The sequence below is a fragment of the Ambystoma mexicanum genome, chromosome 11 (assembly GCF_040938575.1).
Source record: "Ambystoma mexicanum isolate Mex_15411 chromosome 11, UKY_AmexF1_1, whole genome shotgun sequence".
In the NCBI taxonomy this organism is placed as follows: Eukaryota; Metazoa; Chordata; class Amphibia; order Caudata; family Ambystomatidae; genus Ambystoma; species Ambystoma mexicanum.
The window spans coordinates 1,344,021,195-1,344,043,474 of NC_090934.1; the positions used below are offsets into that span (position 1 = coordinate 1,344,021,195).

At 45.6% G+C, this 22,280-nt stretch overlaps 1 protein-coding gene across 11 annotated transcripts in view; it reads right to left on the minus strand.

Annotated features, from left to right (window-relative positions):
• The window catches only part of RAB27A (RAB27A, member RAS oncogene family), a 538,796-nt gene that overhangs the window by 57,261 nt on the left and 459,255 nt on the right, over positions 1–22,280 (minus strand). For all 11 annotated transcript variants that reach the window (XM_069624865.1, XM_069624872.1, XM_069624866.1 and 8 more), the window contains one exon: positions 431–604. In XM_069624865.1, the coding sequence (XP_069480966.1) occupies positions 431–583 (153 nt within the window). In that variant the 5' untranslated portion in view covers positions 584–604. The remainder of the gene's footprint in view (positions 1–430; positions 605–22,280) is intronic.

A 22,280-nucleotide genomic window follows, 5' to 3' on the forward strand; every position in this document is an offset into this window, starting at 1 on the left:
TGTTCAAGCAATATCCCCTTACACAAGGTTCAGTTTTAAGAGGATATTGGAGTCTGTCTATGCCTGGTCATAAGTCAGTTGAGCTGTGTCTTGGGTAAGGAGCCTGCAGGTATGTATACATTTTAAACTAATTAGACCTTCTGTTAATTAGCACCACCGACCTGTATTGCCCAGCTCCAACGATTGTTGATCTATACGTTTTTCTTTTGCTGCAGATAAATAATGAGGGGGTTCACTGGCCTTTCAAGGATGCTGTCCTATGTTAATTCAACACCACAAAATGTTTAGATCAAAACCTGATAGAAGACGACCTTTACTTTCTATGTACATACGTAGACAGCGGATCCAGGGTTTTTTGTTTTCCTCACTCCCCCAGTCAGTTTTTATTCAAATATTATTCACAGACCCTGCCATAGAGACACAGACTTACCACCCTCTTTTCCCGAAAGTCAATTCCCACTGTCGTGATGAACTTGGAGTTAAACTTTCCATCTGTGTACTGGAAAAGAAAGCTGGTCTTCCCGACTCCAGAATCCCCAAGTGCCAAGAATTTTATCAGGTAGTCATAATCCCCGTCGGACATGGTGAGCGCTTAGTTCTTGATCTGCAAGAGAGAACCGACATGCGTTATAGTCACTTAATTTCCATACTAAGTTCGAGCTGTGTAACAGAGGTTTATCAGTGGGGCTGAGCAGTGGAGAACGGATATGTACACACCTTTGTTCACAAACACCCCCACAATCCCCTCGGTCCACCTTACTGGCAATGTGATTCTGTGCCAGCCATTGATGGGCAGGAGTCTATCACCGCTACTTGAACACATTTGTTTCCTCAATTGGTCACGTGCAAGTAGATCCGAGGCCTTACCAGAATGTCAATAGGATGTCTCCAGTCACTGTCTCCAGGTTGAAAAAACAAGGTGGCCTTGTTAGCCTTTTATGTATATGATCACAACTCCACATATCAATACATGATTAGTCATCTGTATATGTACATGTAAGAGACTATAGAGGAAAATAGTTCACCATTTTTACACCTTACAAATAGGCGACGGGTGATGGAGACGGGTTTTGAGTATGTGTGCTGTGGCGAACCAGAAGGAGGATTTGGACACATGGCAGACATGAGAAAGCTTTTTTATTTAAATGATAAGAGAGAATGCCTATCTTGCCCTACTGCTGTCGGGAAACGTCCCAGCCTAACAGAACTAAATAAGGGTGCTCGTCTTGTCAGTAAGAGTCCAAAAGGAAATGTCGACTGTCCAAAACCTTATTTCTAACTTGCCCTGTCCGCAAAAGTATTAACTAAAGATTGCCAGTTTGTATTATCTCTGGCACATTCCCCTTTGGCCTGCTGGGTGTGAGGTCTTTCCTCCAGGGTTTTCTCTGCAAGAAATGTTGTCTTCGTAGTTCTATATCCCATTGCGGACATGATTTTTTTAAAACTAATTTTAACAGACAAAATAACTATGAAGAAACGAATCAAATTTGTTTGTGCGAATCCCCCAAGAAAAATCCTAGCCCTATGTTACCCCTACCACCTCACCAGCTCTTTCAACCCCTGACCCACACCCTATATATTTCAATGAGTTTTTTTCATAATAATTGTGTTGGCAAAAACGACTTTGAAAGAAATCATGTCAGAAAACCAACACAATATCATCTTTGTATTTTCAAAATCAGTAAATAAGTAATATTAGTCTGAACTCACACAAGGCTTCTCTTGAGTTCCTGTAGCTCACAGTACATATTTCCTGTTACTATTCCCTGGTATTTGCCAGACTTCCTGAGGATCTTACTGTCAGTCTTATTTTTGAATATAGTTGTTTTACGATTCTTCCTCTCGTTTTCAGTTCGCGGCTGTCCTTGTACTGAGATCTGCCACTGTTAGTACTTGGTTTCTCTTGTACCTCCTTTTCACAATAGTGGTTCCTCCAATCCGGGGCCTTTCCACTGGTTTACCCCTCCCTTGTTCTCTTCTAATGCATGCCTTTGCACTCAAACTTAATATTGAATAGCTTCACTGCCTTTTCCTATAATGTTCCAATGTTCAACAGTTGTATCACTTGCCAACTTCTTCGGCTCCTCCCAGTACACTCCTGTTGTTTCTCAGGGTTTTACATTCATGCTTATATCATTTCATATTTAGCGTGTAGTCTCTGTTGCCTCCCCCTCTATCGCTGTACCCAAGTATCTTCATTCCGGGGATTTAGAGTCCTGAAGTCTGGCATCGAGCAGAATTGCTCTCAGCATCTGGTCAACTCAGGCTGTTCAGCGTCACTCATCCCGTGGCAGATTCTGTTACTCCCATTCCGGTTGGTTTCAGTGCTGTTCGTCAGCCCCCAGACCCACCACGGATCGCCCTTGGTTACGCCACCAAGTGTATGGTGTCCTGCCAGAGGATTCACCTAAGCTTGCACACCAGTCTTCCGGTGTTCTCGGCTGGCATTCTCTCCTTCACCGACAACCGCAGGCTCTGTTGTTCCTCACTGCTCTGCCCCTCCAAGGCATAGAAATGTCAGAGGGCCTCCCCTGTGTATGGCTCTCTTCTCTCTCTCAATCAACTCATCTGAGTTACATTTACGTCAGAATGCAAATGGGGGTTCTGTGTGGCTTCAGCTTTCCTAGTTGATCCAGCATTACTGGAAGTCAATAGAAAAGAAGACGTTTTACTTGGTATGGAAGGTAGTCCAATATAAGCAGATATTGTTGCTGGTATAGGGAGTTCCCCATGGGAATGCGAGTACTTGTCCCCTAAAGGGGAGTCACTCCCAGTGTGGTCCCACTTGCCCAGACCCCTAGGGAGGGTCTTGCGGAGCAGGCTCCCCTCCCTAGCTTCACAAAGGGGAGTCACTCCCAGTGTGGTCCCACTTGCCCAGACCCCTAGGGAGGGTCTTGCGGAGCAGGCTCCCCTCCCTAGCTTCCCGGGTGGCTGCCCCCCTGGTGAGAAGGGACAAAAACTTGATTTGTTGCAGTGTGTAATTCCTAAAGTACACCATCGTCCTATGCATCATGGTGTGGAATGGAAAGATCGAAGCACATACTGCACTAATGCCGGGGGAAGAGGACTAGTGATATAGGAAATTATAGATGGATCTGCAAGGTTTGTTCCACACTGCGAGGCTCAAGGGGAGAAGACCCTTTCTACTTTACACCAGAAACTGAAATGCGGTACAGGATGGTGGCTGAGGAACATACGTAACCAAACTTAAAGGAAAGGAAGGCCCCAATACTGTGATTTAAATAAACATTATAAGGAAGAAGTCATCTAAATGTAAAACGTAAAGAGAATGTGGTATGTTATTCATCTGTAGCAAAATGCTAAGCCGAACATAGAGAGGAAACTCGACTCCAACAGTGGGGCTCAGCTGCAGCCAACAACGTGGATAGTTGGGCATTGTTACCATTCACAAACCTCCCTTTTATCCCTATTTTTTTTATCGAGAAGGTAAACAAACCATTACGTTCCTCATAAATGTACTGCAGTGCATGTGATTGTGAAGATAACACTGACATTTCTGTTTCAGTAAAATAGGATAATGGTGTAGACTGGTCCCAAACAGATGGTACAGCTGAAACAGTGTCCGGCTAGTCACTAGCAAAGGTAAACTGGGATTTAGCTCAAAGTTTTAGTAGTTTTGTCAAGATCGCTGGCTGAACTGCAAGAAATTTGTTGCCAACAGTTAATAAATATAAAAGTTACCATCGGGTTAACAATTACAAATATATAGAATTTGCAAACTAGCAGCAGTCTTAAAATAAAGCATGAACGACTGGACAATTTAAAAAAGGGTCTTACCGTTTTAATAAGTGTCTTTGAAGGAAGTTACAGTTGTGCTCGAGGGCCTAACCTACCAAGAGGAACATTAGCCAGCAATCAGTGAAAGTTAGCAAATGCCCACTTATCTGCATTGGTGAGTACTCCTCTACAACAGATTAAATAGAATGCACTCATTTGGAGGTGGCAGAGAGACTTCAAATATCCAAGTGGGACAGATCTAGTAATAGGCAACATTGTCCCGGAGTCTTATTTGCCATGACAAGAAAAGTAGTAGCTGTCGTTACAGGCACTGGAAAACCGCTTGAGTCAGAGAGGTGAGTGCACAAGTTGGAAATTAATATGTCAATCTAAACTCTACCATTGCTACATGCTAGCAGAGTGCCCAATCAAGGACTCGCCAGTTGGACTAAAATATGGGGACAAGATGGTAAGGCCAGGGGATGTTTAGACAAAGAGAAGACGACAACTACCAACCTCCTTAAGCGCTTCTAAATTCAAAATGTACCCCTTAGCTCATCATTCCCACAACGAAATGGTTTAGGAGGTGCTTGTCCATAGAACACACGGGTGATGGCAGTAAAAGAAACGGATTATAAAACCATGTAAGAAAAGCGCCATACTGTCAGGGACGTCATTTCACCAAATTCCAGGGGTAGCGGAAGTGACATCACACGAGCCTTGATCCCTGATGACATCACAGGAAGTGATGTCATTTGACCCCACCCCAAAGTTATATCGCGGGAAGCGATGGAACACGACCTTTCACCCATTGACAAAACAGGAAGTGGCATCACATAGCAGTGTACACTACGAAAAATATGGTTACGGTATCACTATAATGTAATGTACATTTCATACCTGAATGCAGGGGCGTTGCTAGGGGGGGCTAAGGGGGCTATAGCCCCTGATCTTTTGGTTGTAGCCCCGGATAGAATCTCAGGAGCTACAGCCAAAAGTCTAGCTAGCCCCCAGTCCCAACAGTTCCGACATCAGCTTAGCCCCGGGTCTTTTCCAGACCTAGCAACTCCCCTGCCTGAATGGATCGCCATATGTATTGTTAAGATCAGTGTGTGTAGGCCCATATTACCACATTACTGTGACTGCAAGCAGACATCCATGACCAAATGATAATGATGTGTTATTAAATAGCACTTACGCTTAAGCGCTTTACATAGAAGAAATATACACCCAATATCACCCAACCTGTGTTGGTACCCATTTATCGACCTCAGAAGGATGAAAGGCTGAGTTGAGGCGTTTGAGAACAGACTAAATCAGTGACTCACCCCCTGAAGTGTGCCTGAAATAAACCTTTAATGAGTCTAGCAATTATTGTATAGAATTCCAGAAAGACACTTTTTTTGGCATTCCTATTCTTTCTTATTTAGGTTCAGTGCTGAAAGTGTTAGACTTGTGGCCCTCATGTTCTTTTTCTTCTTGTTTTAAGAGGCCTGAACAAGAAAGCTAGCCACTCCAGAATTAAAGAGCCACATGGTGCTGGCCACAGCCCAGGAGCTTGCATTGCAAAAAAAAATAAAAATATATATATTTTTTTTTTTTTTAGAGGTCGCAAGGGAGACAACAGAGGTCGCACTTGCGACCTCTGGCGACCCCCAAATGACGTCCCTGCATACTGTTTATATTTTTGCATGAAATATGTTCCCATAAAACGTCAGTCATTAAAGAAAGCATTAAGACAACGAATGCTGTGCTTGCAGATGGCTTAAACGGTGAAACCAAGCTTGGCTGCTAGAACGAGACAAATATGTCAAATAATGTCCAATTACCTAAAAACAAGACATTCAAAAAGCTACATTCAAAAAGCTAACATGCAAAGGATGTTTCACGGACAAAAACGACAAGGAAAAACATGGTGTTTTCTGGAAAGTCAGGTTCAAAGAGGGCTTTTAAGAATCGCTGGTCTCTTCAGGACCCGTGCCAAATCAAAGGCTACTTGGAAATAACCATATTAATGTCATAGGTTTGCCAACAAGCACCAGAGCCAGATTGGCATCAATTTACAATTAATTCAAAGGCAACGAAAGAATGGCATAACAATGGGAAAAAGAGTTCACTGAATATTTGAAAAAAACTGGGACCCGAGTGTATGACACAGCTTTGTCATGAAAGTGACAGTGGTGAAACAAAAGTCCATGTGTAACTGATCGTATTGTGGTGCTCATCTATGAAGACTAAATTTAAGTAGCACACAAATCGGTTGTAGCAGCCAACGAGGTTGCGCAGAACACAAGCTGAATTTCACTATCGAAGCTCATATTCCGAGCACTCACCGCTGTCTGCACCCACCCACCATCCTCCCTCCCTCTCGCCAGCACCTCAATTGCTTCCTCCGCTGCCTGGCTCCCACTATTTGGTGCTCTGGCACCTCAGCGCCACACCAGCTCTCGTGTCTCTCCAAGAAAAGGCTAGAAGGATATGTTCGGCACCCCACCTTGAATTTCCTTGGTGGCCATGATGGGCGAGTAATTGTTAGAAACAACGGGTTGTGTGCTCACCGTGACCCATTGTTCCAAACAATACAAAAAGGTACTGGCCAGGGAGCAGGTGATTATTGCTTAAATCATGGCGGCTTTGTGCCAAGTGGCTGTCATAGCCATCTAAAATGTCACAACGTGCATGATCAATCATTATATCATTGCCCTATGCACTGTCCAGCAGAGGTGTCGCAGCCCGGAGTCACGCAGGCCCATTCCATCTGAAGGCCCATTCCCATGCCCTTCCATTGGACAACAACGTTATTGGACCATTGCCCTATGCACTGTCCAGCAGAGGTGTCGCAGCCCGGAGTCACGCAGGCCCATTCCATCTGAAGGCCCATTCCCATGCCCTTCCATTGGACAACAACGTTATTGGACCAGAACGTTGTCCGAGGTTGTGCATGCCTCTAGAGCAACTTTTCAAAAATCCTTGTTGATAAGTCATCTTGATGGATCAAATGAGACAGATCTTTTTCCTGTAGATAGAACAGGGTCAGCACATTGATTTTGGCACACACAAAAACAAACGCCATTACAAAAGTAACCATAACCACCAGTGAATCGGCGGCACAAATTGAGATTTAGAGTGGCCCAACCAGTCAACCCCACCCCACTGGAGAACCGCAATAGCAGCAACAGTTTCCTCATTCTTATTGAAGAACCCCAGGAGAAACATCAGAATAAATGACAACACCAAGGATCAAAGAAACGTAATGTGTGAGAGGGGGTTGCAAGGGATTATGGTAAAGCAAAAACAGGCTTTATCTGACAGATATATAATGTGACGGAGGGCACAAATCATTAAATATTCTGATGGAAGTCGCCCAGAGAAACCTCTACAAAGAAGAGAGGGACAGAATAAACGACTGTGCTTGGAGCTCCAAGAAAATCAACCACAGCTAGACTCACCCTTTTTGGGGTCAACTACACACAACCATATGAAACAAAGTTCCTGCCCACTAGTGGCCAAATATCACTCCACAATACAGTGATAACATGCTCTAGACAAAATCACCCCTCAGCCGAACACCTTTCCAAAAATCGCTAACTGTTATCTCCTGAGGAAAAGCGTACTCAAATTTCAGCTTGATGCAGAAACAGGCCGGCACCCTCAAGGGCTCCAATTTCTTCATACATTTTTTTTCAAGCACTATCCAGCACTTTCTCCATATATTCTAGGACTGGTGTGTGTTTTTACATATTTATACCGGTCCTATAATATGTTGAGATTGCTGAGAAGAGAAAATAAATATTGCTGATTCCAACAATGGTTTTGGGGAGATCACATTCCTCGCCTCCTTTGGTCAAAACAATCTTCTCAGATCTCCCAGCTGGGCATAAGGCGTTGGCGCTTACAAAGTGTACAGTTTCAGGAGGGCTCCCAGGGCCCCCATCATATCTGAATGCAACAACTGCAATTCCGAAACAGGAAGTTCACAGAGCTTTCCCCACAGAGGTCCAGAACCCAAAGGTAGCCTCCCCGTCTGGTGTAATCCAAAGATTACAACATCAAATCCAGACACAAGAAGCTCTCCACTGCCCGCTATTAAAATCAACAGCACATAGTGCCTTCTGTGTGCTAGTAGAACCCTCTGTGTTAGTAGAACCTTGTTCAGCAATAATAACCTCTTCCAGTCTGATGTTAAGCGACTTCACAGCCTTTTCGATGCAATCAGTCTTACATTTCACTTCTGCATAAAATTCAGTTTTAAGCAGAGTGTGATTCCCTTTTGCATGGTCCACCTCTGCCGAGCAGTAACCAGCCAACTGACCCACCTGCCCTTTTTTGCAGAAGAAGGTTAACAAACGCCTCTTTTGTATCTCCCCATTTCCTCTTTGCCATAAACCAGGACAGGTCCAGTTAACGTAATAAAGAAATCGGCTTAACAGTGAAAGTAGCGCCTAGCTCTGGAATTGAACACCACTGGGCGTGTATTAAGCATGCCTTTAACATTAATTAAAGTTGCTGAAACAGAGAAAATAAACAACCAAAGACTTCTAAAAAAAAAAAAAAAAAAAACTACATCAAGAAAATAGAAGACATGAATTTCATCTCCTGGGTTAAAAAGCCACAACAGGACTGGCCACCAGGGGCGCACAGATGGGTCTTGATCCCGTGTGAGCTCCGCGACTCACGGTCCCTAAACTGGCTTCAGCCCCCACCTTGAGACCCCCCCCCCTCTCCGAGTTCCAGACTTGCTGTGGTGCTGTGTGAAGATCCCCCCCACCCTGGGAAAAATCCGGACAAAATCGGACCTCGGAAGCCCTTGAAACTTGCCCTGGAGAAAGACGGCGGGCGGAGGAGTTCCGCGGCCCCTCTGCACACGTGTGGGCCCGCGCTGTCGTCGCAGGAGGATCCCGGGCCTGTGTGGCAGAGGAAACCCGGAAAATACCTCGCCCGCCCTGGGAGAGTCTCCAACTCCTACGGCTCCATGCTACAAGTCACAGAGGAGCCTCTGGCCCCGCGGTTGACACGCCTGCTACGCGAGGCGCCGAGGGAGCACGAACATCGCTCTCCACTTGCGAACGGTAGGCGACCGCCCCCCTTCACGCCATCCATCAGACAGCGTGTGGCGGATAACCTCACTGCGGCGTCGGGGATTCCCCAGCACCTTCTGCCGCGGACCGCACAACGCTGCGTTGGGCCTCCCCCAAGCTTCCCCAGCCAAAGTGCCGCTTCCATCGAGACCAGCCTGACGCAGGCTTGCTTTCCGCGCTCGGCACACCCTCGAGGCTCCCTGCTGAATACCTCGCCGCCACGGCCTGGAGGTCCCCCCTTCCTGGTTCCTCTCAGTGATACGCTAGCGACGTGTGGGGCCTCATGAATGCAGGGCCATGCACGAGAAGAATCCCAACACGCACCTACTTGGTGCCTTTGCTGCGTTCCCTGCTCCATCCATAACGACCTGGGCAGGCGCCCCCCCCCCCTGCACAGACCCATTCTCGTGGCACGGAACCAACGAGGTGCACGCCCTGAAGAAGCCCCGCAATGCGCAAATAAGATAGGGGGCAAACAAAGTGGAAGGAGCAATTAAAGAAGGTGCAATAGGAAGAGGGGCAAAGGAAGGATAAGAGGAACATGTGAAGGGTGTAGTGGTCCAATCCACGCATAATCAGGTCCGTAATCCCCCATCCACTTGCACTGAACAGAGCACAAGTAACCCTCGGCAGACTCCCAACTGATGCCCCGACATCACCACATGGTCTCACGGAACCTGCATTGCAAATCCTGATGATCCCATGATGACCTGCATCTGGTGCCAAATATAAGAGCTAGCCCTGACCCTGCAGTCCTGTGCAACTCCGAAGAGGGTAAAGCCCCCGATACAGGGGCGTGTGCCTACTCTGACCCGGGTCTCATCGTATGGACCCACGTCACAAATTGGCTAGATTCGCCTACAATCCATCCCCTTCACCCACCAGAAACGCGGCAGCCATGTCCACAGACATCTCGGAAGCTGGTGCCGCTGCCACCAGAGGAGACATTGTCGCATTATTAAGCGAGATAAAAAACATGGGGACCAACCTTGGTGGTAAGATCGATAAAATTACTCAGAGGATGGACAAATTTGAAGAATGCCTGGAAGGTGTTGAGAAAAACCAGGCCTCGATTGACACCCTCGAAACTCAGATGGACATGAGGATTCGTAATATCGAAAAAAGGGAGTTTGAGGTGCGACTCAAGATGGATGATTTAGAAAACAGAGAGAGGAGGAACAACCTCCGCTTTTTTGGTATTCCAGAGCGTGAGGGTGAAACTGAAAAAGACCTCAAGGACGCCATCCACGATATCATAAAAATATTGACTGCTGATGAAGAAATTGATGAACCTAAAACTGAAAGAATACATAGGGCTGGTGGACCGCCTGGAGGTCCGCGTTCCGTATTGGCCAAATTTCATCGATATCAAGACAAAACCAGAATTCTGGAGAAGGCCAGGTCCGGAGGCCCACTCACAATGGGAGGCACCAAATCACCATTTTTCAGGACTTATCCTCACTTACATTGGCGCTCAGACGTCTCTGCTCCCCCCTGACGAAATGGCTCAAAGATCAGGGCACACGCTATAGATGGGGATTCCCTTTCTCGCTCACCTTTGAGCACGGAAGCAGGAAAATCGTTTTCCGATCTGAGGAGGAAATCAAAGACTGCATTCCTGACCTCCTTGGCACGGGCCCGAGGGACAACGGGAGTGGTGTAAGTGAGCGACCTGGACCACAATGGGAACTCCAAGGCCCCCGGCGAAAGAGTGAAGGGATCAAGGAAATACAGGCTCCCCAACAACACTCCTGACAGTTGAAAACAAAGGACTGTCCTGTGGCTCTTGTGAATCGGCTTGACTACAGCTTCGGATGAATCATGGGACTCTGACCCCCACAGAGACTGAGAACTAGCAAGATCCGCGACGTGGGTGTCCCCGCTGACTGAGCACCCCTCTGGATCGTGAGGTGACACGAACTCTCGCGGGAGGAACCGGGGAATGCACGTAACGTTATACTTCTACATGTTTGTTGTTGATATTGTTGAAATTATATAAGATTTGGGGGGGGAATGAGATGGGGGCTCACCCTTATGTTGAGATGTCACATTTGACTGGGACCATGAGGCAACGGTCCCCACTGATGGTCCGCCAACATTGTCATCCAGTCCGTTCCGGACGCCGTCAACAGCTGCCCACGCAGCACCTCCAGTTGCCGGGCTCACACGAGCACCACCAACTATGGCGGAACAGGGGGAAAGGGGAGAAGGGTAACAGACACTTGGGAAACGTACTAGCATTACTTGGTTCATTCCAACACATCACAGTCAAGGTGGCACTAGGAATTTGCATGTCTCTCTGGCCGCTGAGGGTGAATGATCCCCAAACACAAGCCGCTGATGGCATCACCTGACAAGTCTAAAGGCAAGGGTCTCCTCAAAATTGGGACCGTCAATGTGAAGGGATTGAACTCGCCTACTAAGAGATCGTTGGTGCATAGAGAATTCTGCAGATCCGACAGACATTCTCTTTCTCCAGGAGACGAAATTTGCAAGAGGGGAAGAGCGGAGCGATCTGGGGAAGCGGGGAGGCATGGAATTCTGCGGCTCTGGCCCGCTCAGGAAAGGAGGGGTCGGAATCTTAATCAAGAAGGGAACTGGGTTTGAACTGGAAAAGACTTGGTTGGATGTGAGTGGTCGAGCCCTTCTGATAGTGGGAAAAATTGCAAAAGTCCAGGTCACAATTGCCACAATATCCTCACCCAATAGCGGACAGGCCGCATTCCTTAGGAAAACGATCCCTAAAATATTACTAGAAGCTGCAGACCACATCATCCTGGGAGGTGACTTTAACCAATGGGTCGACCCGTCCGTAGACTGGAGACCAGACAAGCCGGAAACGAGAAGTCAACACAGAGGGGACCATACAGAACTTGCCGTCATGATGGAGTTATACGAACTACGGGACGTGTGGAGAGCTCTGCACCCTGACGAGAGTGGATTCCCCTTCTACTCGAACCCTCATGGCACATTCACACGTATAGATTATATATTCCTATCAATCGACCTCACAGGCTCCACAAATTATTATGGAATCGTCCCGATAACATGGTCAGACCATAACATGGTTCTGGCAGACGTCAACTGGCCAACCTACCTGTCGCTGGGGGATCTTGGCGTTGCAAAGTGTCTCTCTGGACTGATGTGGTGTTTAAAAATGAAATGGAGACCGAGATCGAAGAATATTTCAAGGTAAATAATAATGGGGAGGTCTCCAAACAAGTGATCTGGGAAGCTGGGAAGGCCACTTGGAGAGGGCTCCTCTAAAAAAAGGGAACGTAAGATTGTAGAAAACAAGCTACGTAATGCAATACACCAACTAGAGGTGGACGTAAGAGAAAACGCAGAGGTGGACCCCACTAAAATAGATGCAGCTCACCGTAAAAGAGAGGAACTACGGCTGTTAGAGCATGGCCAAGTAGTGCGCAAACTGCAATTCCTTAGGCAGACATACTACGAAAAAGGAGACAAAGCTGACGCACTATTGGCTGCCAGGATTAGGGAACAGAGGGCAGAACGCAAGGTGAAAGAGATAACAGAGACCACTACTCCCACGGTGCACCCTTCCCACTCAATACCAGACTGCTTCGCCAACTTTTATGAAAACCTATACACCTCCGAGCTGATCTCTGCCCAATCTGACATATCCTCCTACCTGTCCTCAATCACCATGCCCACAATAACACACACAGAGACGGAGCTCCTTGATACTCCAATAGCTGAACACCAGATCCGGGACACAATCCAACGGCTAACACTAGGGAAATACCCGGGTGAAGACGGTTATACGGCCGGCTTCTACAAGACCTTTAGTGAACAACTGACACCCTTCCTCACAGAGCTCTATAATGAGATAGAGGACACTGGAGTCGCACCGGACTCTTTCAAGAGAGCGCTCATAACAGTATTCCCTAAGGAGGGGAAAGACCCCAAACTATGTGGCTCGTACCGCCTCATCTCCCTCCTCAATCTCAACGCCAAGATCTATGCTAGGGTACTGGCAGCGAGACTGGAAACCTTAATGCCCAAATTGATCCACCCCGACCAGGTCGGGTTTATTCTCGGGAGGCAGGGAGCCGACACCATGCGTAAAACACTACACCTCATCCATGCAGCCCACAACCTACCAGACGATTCGGTCCTCCTATCAATCGATGCAGAAAAAGCCTTTGATAGGGTGGAATGGGACTTCCTGGGAGCAGTCCTGCAGAAAGTAGGGATAGGCCCCAAACTCCATGATGGGATACGAGCAATATACACCTCTCCCAAGGCGTCGATATTTGTAAACGGGGAATATTCCAGGTGGTTTGAACTACAGAGGGGGACCAGACAGGGTTGCCCCCTCTCTACGATCCTGTTCGCACTCTCCCTCGAACCACTGGCGCAAAAAATGAGAGATGACCCCAACATAGAAGGAATGCGATTGGGAGGGGTGGAATATAAGGCAGCGTTGTACGCAGATGACATCCTTCTACACGTAACGAACCCTACAAACTCCATCCCTCATGCCCTAACTCTAATAGATGAATATGGCCAGTGCTCCGGCTTTAAAGTAAATAAATCCAAGTCCATACTCTTCCCCCTCCAAGGTACCCCAGATGAGAACGATGCCAAGTTCCTCTCACTAGGGCTCAAAGTGGAACACACGGCATTCCAATACCTGGGTATACAGATCACCAGAAACCTGAGCGACCTTTATGAGGCTAACTTCCCCCCGCTTCTCTGGCGATTTGAGACAGATCTCAAGAAATGGAGCAAATTGACGATTTCCTGGCTGGGGCGTATTAACGCTGTCAAGATGGTGTGCCTCCCCTGCTTTCTGTACCCCTTCCAGATGCTACCATTGAGATACCCAAAAGATTCTTCATAGATGCCCAAAGGATAATGATGCAATTTATCTGGCAGGGGAAGAAGCCGAGAATTGCGTACAATACACTAATACTCCCCAAAGACAAGGGAGGAGTAGGACTTCCCGATCTGAGGACCTACTACAAAGCCGCCCAGTTGCGCGTCCTAATCCCACACCTCAGGGACTACAAACACCTTCAATGAGTACAGATGGACAATCACTACCTGTCCCCCTCCACAGTAGCAGAAGGGCTATGTCACCATACCAACGGGTACAAAAGAAAATCAAAAACCACCCCATACTGAGCACCATATGGAACATATGGCGCACTGGGAAAGAGATGCACGAAATCACTACCTGGCCATCTCCGCTCAGTCAGTTGTGGTCTCCCGGTATAAACAACCATATCCCGAATGTGGAGCGGTTCCAGTCATGGTACGAGGCGGGCCTGGAAAGGGTAGGGCAACTCCAAAGAAAGGACTTGTTCATCACACTACCGGATCTGACAACGGCATTGGGGATAGGCAATATATCGACATTCCACTTTATCCAATTAAAAGGGGTACTAACGAAACCTGAATGGAGAGAAAAACTCAAAAGAGACCTTACCGCCTTTGAGAAACTCTTAGACTCCAGATTAGAAATGAAAGGCCTTATATCTGTGATGTATCAGGCGCTATTAGCGACGAGAGGAGGAACCACGGATCCTCTTAGGGCCAGATGGGAAAAGGACCTTGGCGAAAAGATACCCCCTGATCAATGGGACAATGTGTAGAGCGGCACCTAAATCCTCCATATCCAACCAATATAAACTCCATGCAATAAAGCTCCTACACAGGTGGCAATATGATCCTCTCAGACTTTCTAAAATGTCCCAGTCCATGAGCCCGAGATGCTGGAGGAATTGTGGCGAAACTGCTAACTATTGGCACATGTGGTGGAGCTGCCCACATGTCAAAGTGTTTTGGACCGAAGTCCTGGGATGGATCAAGGAGGTACATGAGACCCAAAGGGAGCTTGACCCCTACCTTGTGCTGTTTGGCCTTGAAAAGGACGAGGAGGACTGGTTCCGAGTGAAAGGCCTGGCCCCCCAACTATTGTTGGTGGCGAGAGCCCTAATAGCGACCAAATGGAAATCTCCTTTAGTCCCACGAAAGAACGAATGGATTAAACTGGCCACGAGCATCTACGTGATGGAAACAATCACTGCCTCCCTGCACAATACAGCAGCCAAATGTGAAACCCTATGGATGGACTTCAAGAGTAAATATATTACACCTACCTCTGACTCCCAGTTGGAGGAACCCTCAAAGGCTTGATCTTATGATGCAAAACTCAAAGAACACTACAAGAGGTGAAAGACTAATTTCCAGCCGCCATGGTGCTGCCAGACGCTGTACTGTGTTAACTGTGAGTTCCTAGTACTTACGTTAAACGATTATACATATGATGTACACTAACCCAAGTGGGGGAGAGGGGCGGGAGTGGGTTGAAGCGAACAGTGGAGGTGACACATCCAGAAACATGAGACTGTCACCAAACCATGTGATTTCAATAACATGTTATACTCTCCTTAGATTGGACTGACATATACTTCTGGAGATGTGTATTTTTCTGCGTTTACTTTTTGCCTTCTGGCTTTTGTTTTTTCTCGTTCTTTTTTATTTTTCTCCTTTGTTTTTGTAAAACCAATAAAGCAACATTTACAACAACAACAAAAAAAAGCCACAACAGACATTTTCACAAGAACATTCTTCAGAGACAGTGGAGAGAGAATGTACAGTGTATAAGTGCAGGAAGTTTGTGAACCCCTTCTGCTTTTCATTTATTTCACCTATAGCAAATCTAAAATATGGTTGGTTGTCTATCCAAGTCGTGGCAACAATAGATACAACTGAGAGGAGACTCAAATTATTCTTTTCAAACCTCTAGTAATCCTCAAAATGTAATATAATGTGAAAAATAATGTCAACCATCAGATTCAGTGGCTGGAGGCAGCCCCCTTGATAGGCCATGACTTAAACGAAGCATTTTCTTTAAAGGTTGGGCAGTCTGTCAAATCAGTTTTCTGGATTGTATTCCCTGTTTCTCTTTACAGAACTGCCTCAACTGGTGACATCCGACAGCCTCAACTGGCTCACTTCTGGTCATGCCACAACCTTTCAATGCCGTTTCGGTGCCAACCTTGACTAGGTCAAAGAAACGCCCTACAATGCACAGAATGTCTTCTTCTGCATCGGTTCTGCGTCTGCTTCTGTGTTCAGGGTCATTGTCTTGCTGCATGATCCACTTTCAGGTCTGCCTGAATGCAAGGATGGATGGCCTAACATTCTCCTAGAGAATCTTCGGATAGAGCGCAGGATACATTGCTTTTTAAAGTATAGAAACTCTTCCACCCGGGCAGCAAAATACCCCCAAACATCACACTCCCACCACCATGCCTAGAGGGTGAGATCATGTTCGGACGCAATGTTTCACACCAAAATAACGTTTCTCATTCAGGCCATGAACCTCTATCTTTCTCTTCTGGGGCCACACAAAAATGTTCCAGAAGACTTAAGGATCGTCTGCTGAGTTGGTCAGAATGTGCATTTTTCTTATTTTAACAAGAGCATACTTTCCTCCAGGATTTTCCACTCTGAACAGCATCCTCGTTCTGTTTTATTTGGAAATTTGCTTCAGGCGGGCGCGGGGTGCAGATCACTTGATCTTACTCTGGTTATTTGTGACTTTCTGGGTGATTTGCCGGTTCGGTTTTATGGGGCTTTTGGTCGGATTACTGCTCCTGGGTAAAGTGTCCTTGGTCTGGAGATTTCTATTTGTAGACTGGCACTGTGCTGGTGGAGCCCAACATTCTTGGAAATTGTGTTTGGCGACCCTTTCTAGACTAAAGAGCGCCAATTCCCACTTTACTGAATGCCCCAGAGATTTTAGTGTTTATACACAACACACATTGATCTTCACAGAGGATCCCCCCTCCCCCCCCCAAGCTCACCCCTGAAAGTCTGCTTAATCGTTTAAACACCTGATTGTAGATATCCACTTTGAGGTAACTGAACCAATACCTTTGCATGTACCCAGATTCTCAATTATTCATGGTTTTCATAACGGACACATCAATCTGTTTCACGTGACATGGATTTGGGTCAAAAACACTATTTGAGATAATCATGTAAAGTTCACACACCTGGTCTCAACACTGTGAGAAGGTAGATAAAAATAAAAAAAAACATTGATGCAGTGTATTTATGATTCTTTTTTTAAACAGCGGGCGATGAAAAAACCAACCCCATAAGAAACTAATGTAAGCTTTTCTTCTGAAACACAACACAGCCTGTCGCATTAGCCTTCTCACAACAAATCAGTGTGAGATGGTTGTGCCGACTCAGTGACATGGGCTGCGACATGAGAACTTGTTCATAGTAAGTTATCACAAGCAACGTATAGTCCCATTTTTCCATTACAGGCCAACGCCCATGGCTGCTTCTGACCGCAGAAGGAGTCTGTAAAAAGAAAAGTTACACAATGATGTGTATACAGTTATTACAGTACAGCATGCACATTACCCCTGAAGGTAAATCTTCCCCTCAGATGAGTGCCCTCAGGGCCAACCGGGCACCCTGCTTGCAGAACATCGCGTGTGGGGCAGAGGGCTTTCTCCAGGGCCCCAGCAAAGTTGCAGTGGGGCAGTGACGCTTTAGATCTTGGATACGCCCATCAGAAATGTGCATTTTTGGTGGGTTTGCAGATTCTTGCATTGTATGTCAAAAAGCTCCTAAGCCGCTGTAAAGCAGCATGGTGGCGAGATAGGAAAACACTACAACAGGACTCTCTTAAAATACACATGCATCACAGGGTCCGAAAGTTGAGGGGTTGAAGCCTTTCCATTCCAACCCTGAAACATGAATGTTGCATGATCTCGTTTCACTCATTGGCCACATTTCCTTATCAAACCCACCCACATCCAAAATCTGACTAAACACATATGATTAAATCCGATTATTGTCCAATATCCAGCTGTGGGTTTGCTCAAGTCTAAAAGAGTTGTGAGGTGCTACAATGCACCCAAAGGTAAAACGAAAATAACAAAAATGGACGAGTTAGTTTCCAAACTTCACAGGCCATAAAACTTCTATTACCATAAATGGCAACCTGCAAATTACATTAACACCTGGGTTTGAGAGATCAGCAAAATGTCTGCAGGTTTACAACGTTTGGCTCAAACAATTACCAAACAAATTGCACAATCCCAACCCAGGGCAATACAGAATGCCAAACTATCTGTAGTTAAGTGTATTGCCGGTCAGCTGGGATGCCATAACCCAGTCCGTTGCTTTTACTTTCGTTTTTCTTCAGTACAATGTATTCAATCTATGTAAATCAAGGCAAGATCCTAGAATGCAATAGATGTGCAAAGGAAAGCCCACACGTAGAGGACGGTGTCCTGGATGATATGGAGCCCTTTGGTAACTGTATAGCAGTAGAATCCATACAGTTTGAGGTGCAGCATGGAACTGCAGCACCACTCACATTACAACAGGGGCTTGGAGACACCAACATAAAATTACATGTCGAACGAACCAACAGTGCTAAAAAATGCACAAATGTGCAGCTGCGATTAATGCACGTACGAACAGAAATAGGCGACCGAACCAGAAAGACGTACAAACATGCCGGTCACCAGGAGTCTTCATAAAGGGACACAGAATATTCAGTGCACTCAGTCAGCCGCTGATTAATAAAGTCTAGAAGAGTGAAAGGGGGCCAGTCACTACAACATTATTGACAAAAGGAAAACAATGCTCCTTACCGCATTTAGAAAAAATGCAGAGGACACGCTGTGCAAATTCCACTCTAGCAACACAATGCCAACAAACACACCGCTGGAAACACTGTGCATACATGGGAGGACATATGGTTAGAAGCAAAGGCGGGTTTGCACGCTTTGTTTGTTATGTGAAAATTCTCCCTGGTCTGATAATCCGCCTTCCAACAAGAGATTGGACATTTCACGGGGCCGCGCCCTTATCTAGAGAGTCAAATCGGGATCTACTTGCAGGTGATGCACCTTTAGATCTTTGGAAAGCTCAACAGGGGAAAAATGGTCTTGTCTACAATCCCATGGTCATAACATTTATTCTTTAACATCCGGTGCTTATAAATACGTTGATTAAAAAAAAATTCTGTATGTCAGCAGTGGGACAGAAGGTCAACCAATCTGCAATGCAGAAATACAGACAGTGGAGGCGGAGGTGAGAGAAATACCCAGTAAAGCAAGAAACCGAATAGGTCTGTCCGAGGGCTACACATGCTGATAAAACTCAGACCAGATGGATTTAGTAGATGATCTGTTCTTGTACCATCAATTTATAGGTACGTGTGCGTTTACTACTCAAGATTCCCAAAGATCAACATGGGATTGTCTACGGCATCACGTAACACCAGCCCTGGACAAGACCTTCACCGTGCCACTTTTTAAAACTGCAAGCATTTGCCAGTTTATCCACAGCATAAAATAGTTCCCCTTTATTATGGTATGCAAAGAAATTAACAATTACTAAGACAAAAAAAACTAAAACTTGTATCAAAGAGCAACCGCTGAAAATGCTAAAGTACCAAATGAAATAAAAGGTTTTAAAAATACAATCTTCCCATCAACTCCAGTTGCAGTAGCTCACCTAAAGGTTTACTAAAGGAAATTCCTTTTAGTGTTTAGCAGTGGATACCCTTCCCTCTTCCCCTGGCACCTCGCATCCTCCTCCACCCCAGGGATAACTATCAATCAATCCAATCTTTTTTCAGTAGTAAATATTCCATAAAAGTACATAAGAAAACACAACCATTCCCCAAGTGGATTTGATCAAGTAAAATGACATTCATATAAATTCACTCTACTCTTTAAAATAAAAAAAGTATACCGTACACCAAGTTAAACCTTTTAACAAGCACAAGGATGCTCACATGAGTTACATATTGTGACATGCTTTCAGAACTCAAAATGTATGGTACTTTTGAAGTGATTAGAATAAAGTGAATTCAACTCGATTATCACCCTACCAATATTGTGTCTAAGCCTTTCTTCAATTCAAATAAGTTGCTTACAGTCTAATCTTTGATGGGAAAAACGTGTACAGGCTTTGGCTGCAAAGAATTGGAGGGCCAGTGAGGCTACCATGTCTAATATCAGCAAAGGATGGCGAGCAGGAGGTTTACACTGCGACATGTTTCTCTATAGGGCACATTTTGGTGAAAAGTGCATGAATATTTCTGCAACAATCAGGTCAAATGGGCAAAAACACTCGCTTGTAGGCAAGTGGATAAACCTGAGCGGTGTTAAATAATCATGTTGGATCCCCCAATGATTCCACAGAAGATGCATCTACAGATTTATTCCCAGGAACCCAACAAGGCCTCTTTGCTTCCCGGTAATCGCCGCAAAGAACTGGAACTCGGTACCACCTCGTTTGAGAGTGGAACACTCCTATTCGGCTTTCCACAAGCAGCTTAAAACCTGCACTTTCTCCCAAGCATCTTAAAGACGATGAATGCACCCCCTCCCCTCGTAGCATGATCAAGGTGTATCAACTCTGTAGCCAGCGCCTTGGTGCCCAAGGGCCTAGCGCGCTCTACAAAAGGACAAATAAATAAAGGCGATGGAAATGTGGAAACAGTTCATGGAAACCACCGAAAAGGTGGTACTTGCTCTGTAAAACAGTCATCTTCCAGGCCAACGTACAGCATCCGGTGCAGAAAGACTATCCATATAGCTCATAAAGAACAAAATGCCATAAAAACTTTAGGTTAACTGAACTGAACACTAATAACAAAAATGACCCACACAAACAATTTCACCAAAGGTAAAATATACAAACTTTATAAGATTAGCTGACCACAGTAGAGATGCATTGATAACGAAGCAATGTAGGACCACATGCTCTAGATAACTTGTGCACTGGCTGATCCATTTCTAAGAAGAAAAAAAAAAAGCTACTATGCCCACCTGCATATTTGCACTGTTGAATGCACAGAAAATAAAAGTTGTCCGAAACTGAAGCTACTCCTCCACACTTCCTGTTCGCCAGTGTCAATCGCTGCTCTTCGCCGCGCGAGTGCAACTGACAGCGTGGGGGGCCCTGTGGCAGTGTGTTGTATAGGGATTGCCTACGGCCAGCTCCTTGTGCAGCGTTCAATGTGGCTGGCATGCAGCTGATGGAAGAGACACCCCATAGAGCGGAGCGGTGCAGCACAGTTAACGCATGCCACATGCGCTAGGTGCAGCAGAGGGTAACCATGCAACAGCAACTGTGGGCAGCATGCGCTGTGTTGTGTAGTATCACAAACTGTACAGTAGATTGCAATTGCAGCACACCTCATTATGAAGAAATGACCCGACGGTTTCTTGTGCAAACAAATGTCCTGCCCCCAAGATGAACTATATGGCATTGTCTACAAGACCAATTCCACATCCCGGGTAAAGATGCTTCAGTTACACAAGTGTGGCATGGGGAAAACTTAGATGATCGAAGTCCTCGCACTGCCTTGTGGATGGTTTTCTCACCTAGATTTGTGCATCTCATCACTTCCCCAACCAGGAACTGAACTGGCCAAAGCAACTACGGGCTCGTCAGTGCTCCAGATGAGATTTGGAAGTAGGAGTATTTTACTCCCTATTTCTTAAAATTGGGAGTAAAATTATTTTTTAGGGAATAAAAATGTGAGTCCAGTTCCCAATGAAAGTATTTTCTAAGCGAGTAAAAATACATTTTAAGTGGAAAACTGAAATATTTTTCTTATAATTATGTCTTTGCACCTAGTTATTGGTGCACATTAAAAGATGCGTGTTTAGTTCTTTCTGATCAGGCAGCTTTAGTAGCAGTTTCTTCCTGTGGTACTACGTGCACTACAGGTGCAAACACATGCATGGAGCAGTGTGGGTCAAAGCAGGAGCACATGGTTCCGAGTGTCTGTTTCCTAAGTTTTGATGAGTCTTTCTACTCCCTATCTTTATATTTTGGCAGTATTTGCCTATTTTGAGGGGGCGTAACAGCGGCCAATGCACCCTTTATCTGTAGGGTTGGGTATTGCGCACCAAAGTAATAGAGCAGTACCACTTTTTTTCCGCAGTACTTCATGCGAGATTCATTCTCCTTCCAAGTTTGATCAATGAATTGAATGTTACACAATAGTGTTCCCCAATTTATGACCGTGCTTACGAGCAACTTATTCCTGCAGTAACTCACATCGAACAATAGACTCTTTGTAAACATTGATTAAGCCACGTTTACTGGAGAATCTTTTGTGGACATTTTTGCAGTCTTCTGGAAAAGAAATCCAGAATTAAAAAAAACTGACATCAATTCCTTAATACACATGCAAGAAGATTGTGATCAAGCAATTCCAGAGACACAAGCTGGCATTATTATACTACAAAACATGGACTTCCATAATATCTAAAACAATTCAGTACCACTGAGAATACTGAATTGGTAACCATAGGGGGGAGGGGGTCCATTTTTAAAGCGTGTGGAGACCATTTAAAGAATGCTGTCCACCACCTGATGGCATGCAGTGTAACATCACTTGGAAAGATTAGGCAATCCTTTACCTGTTTTGAA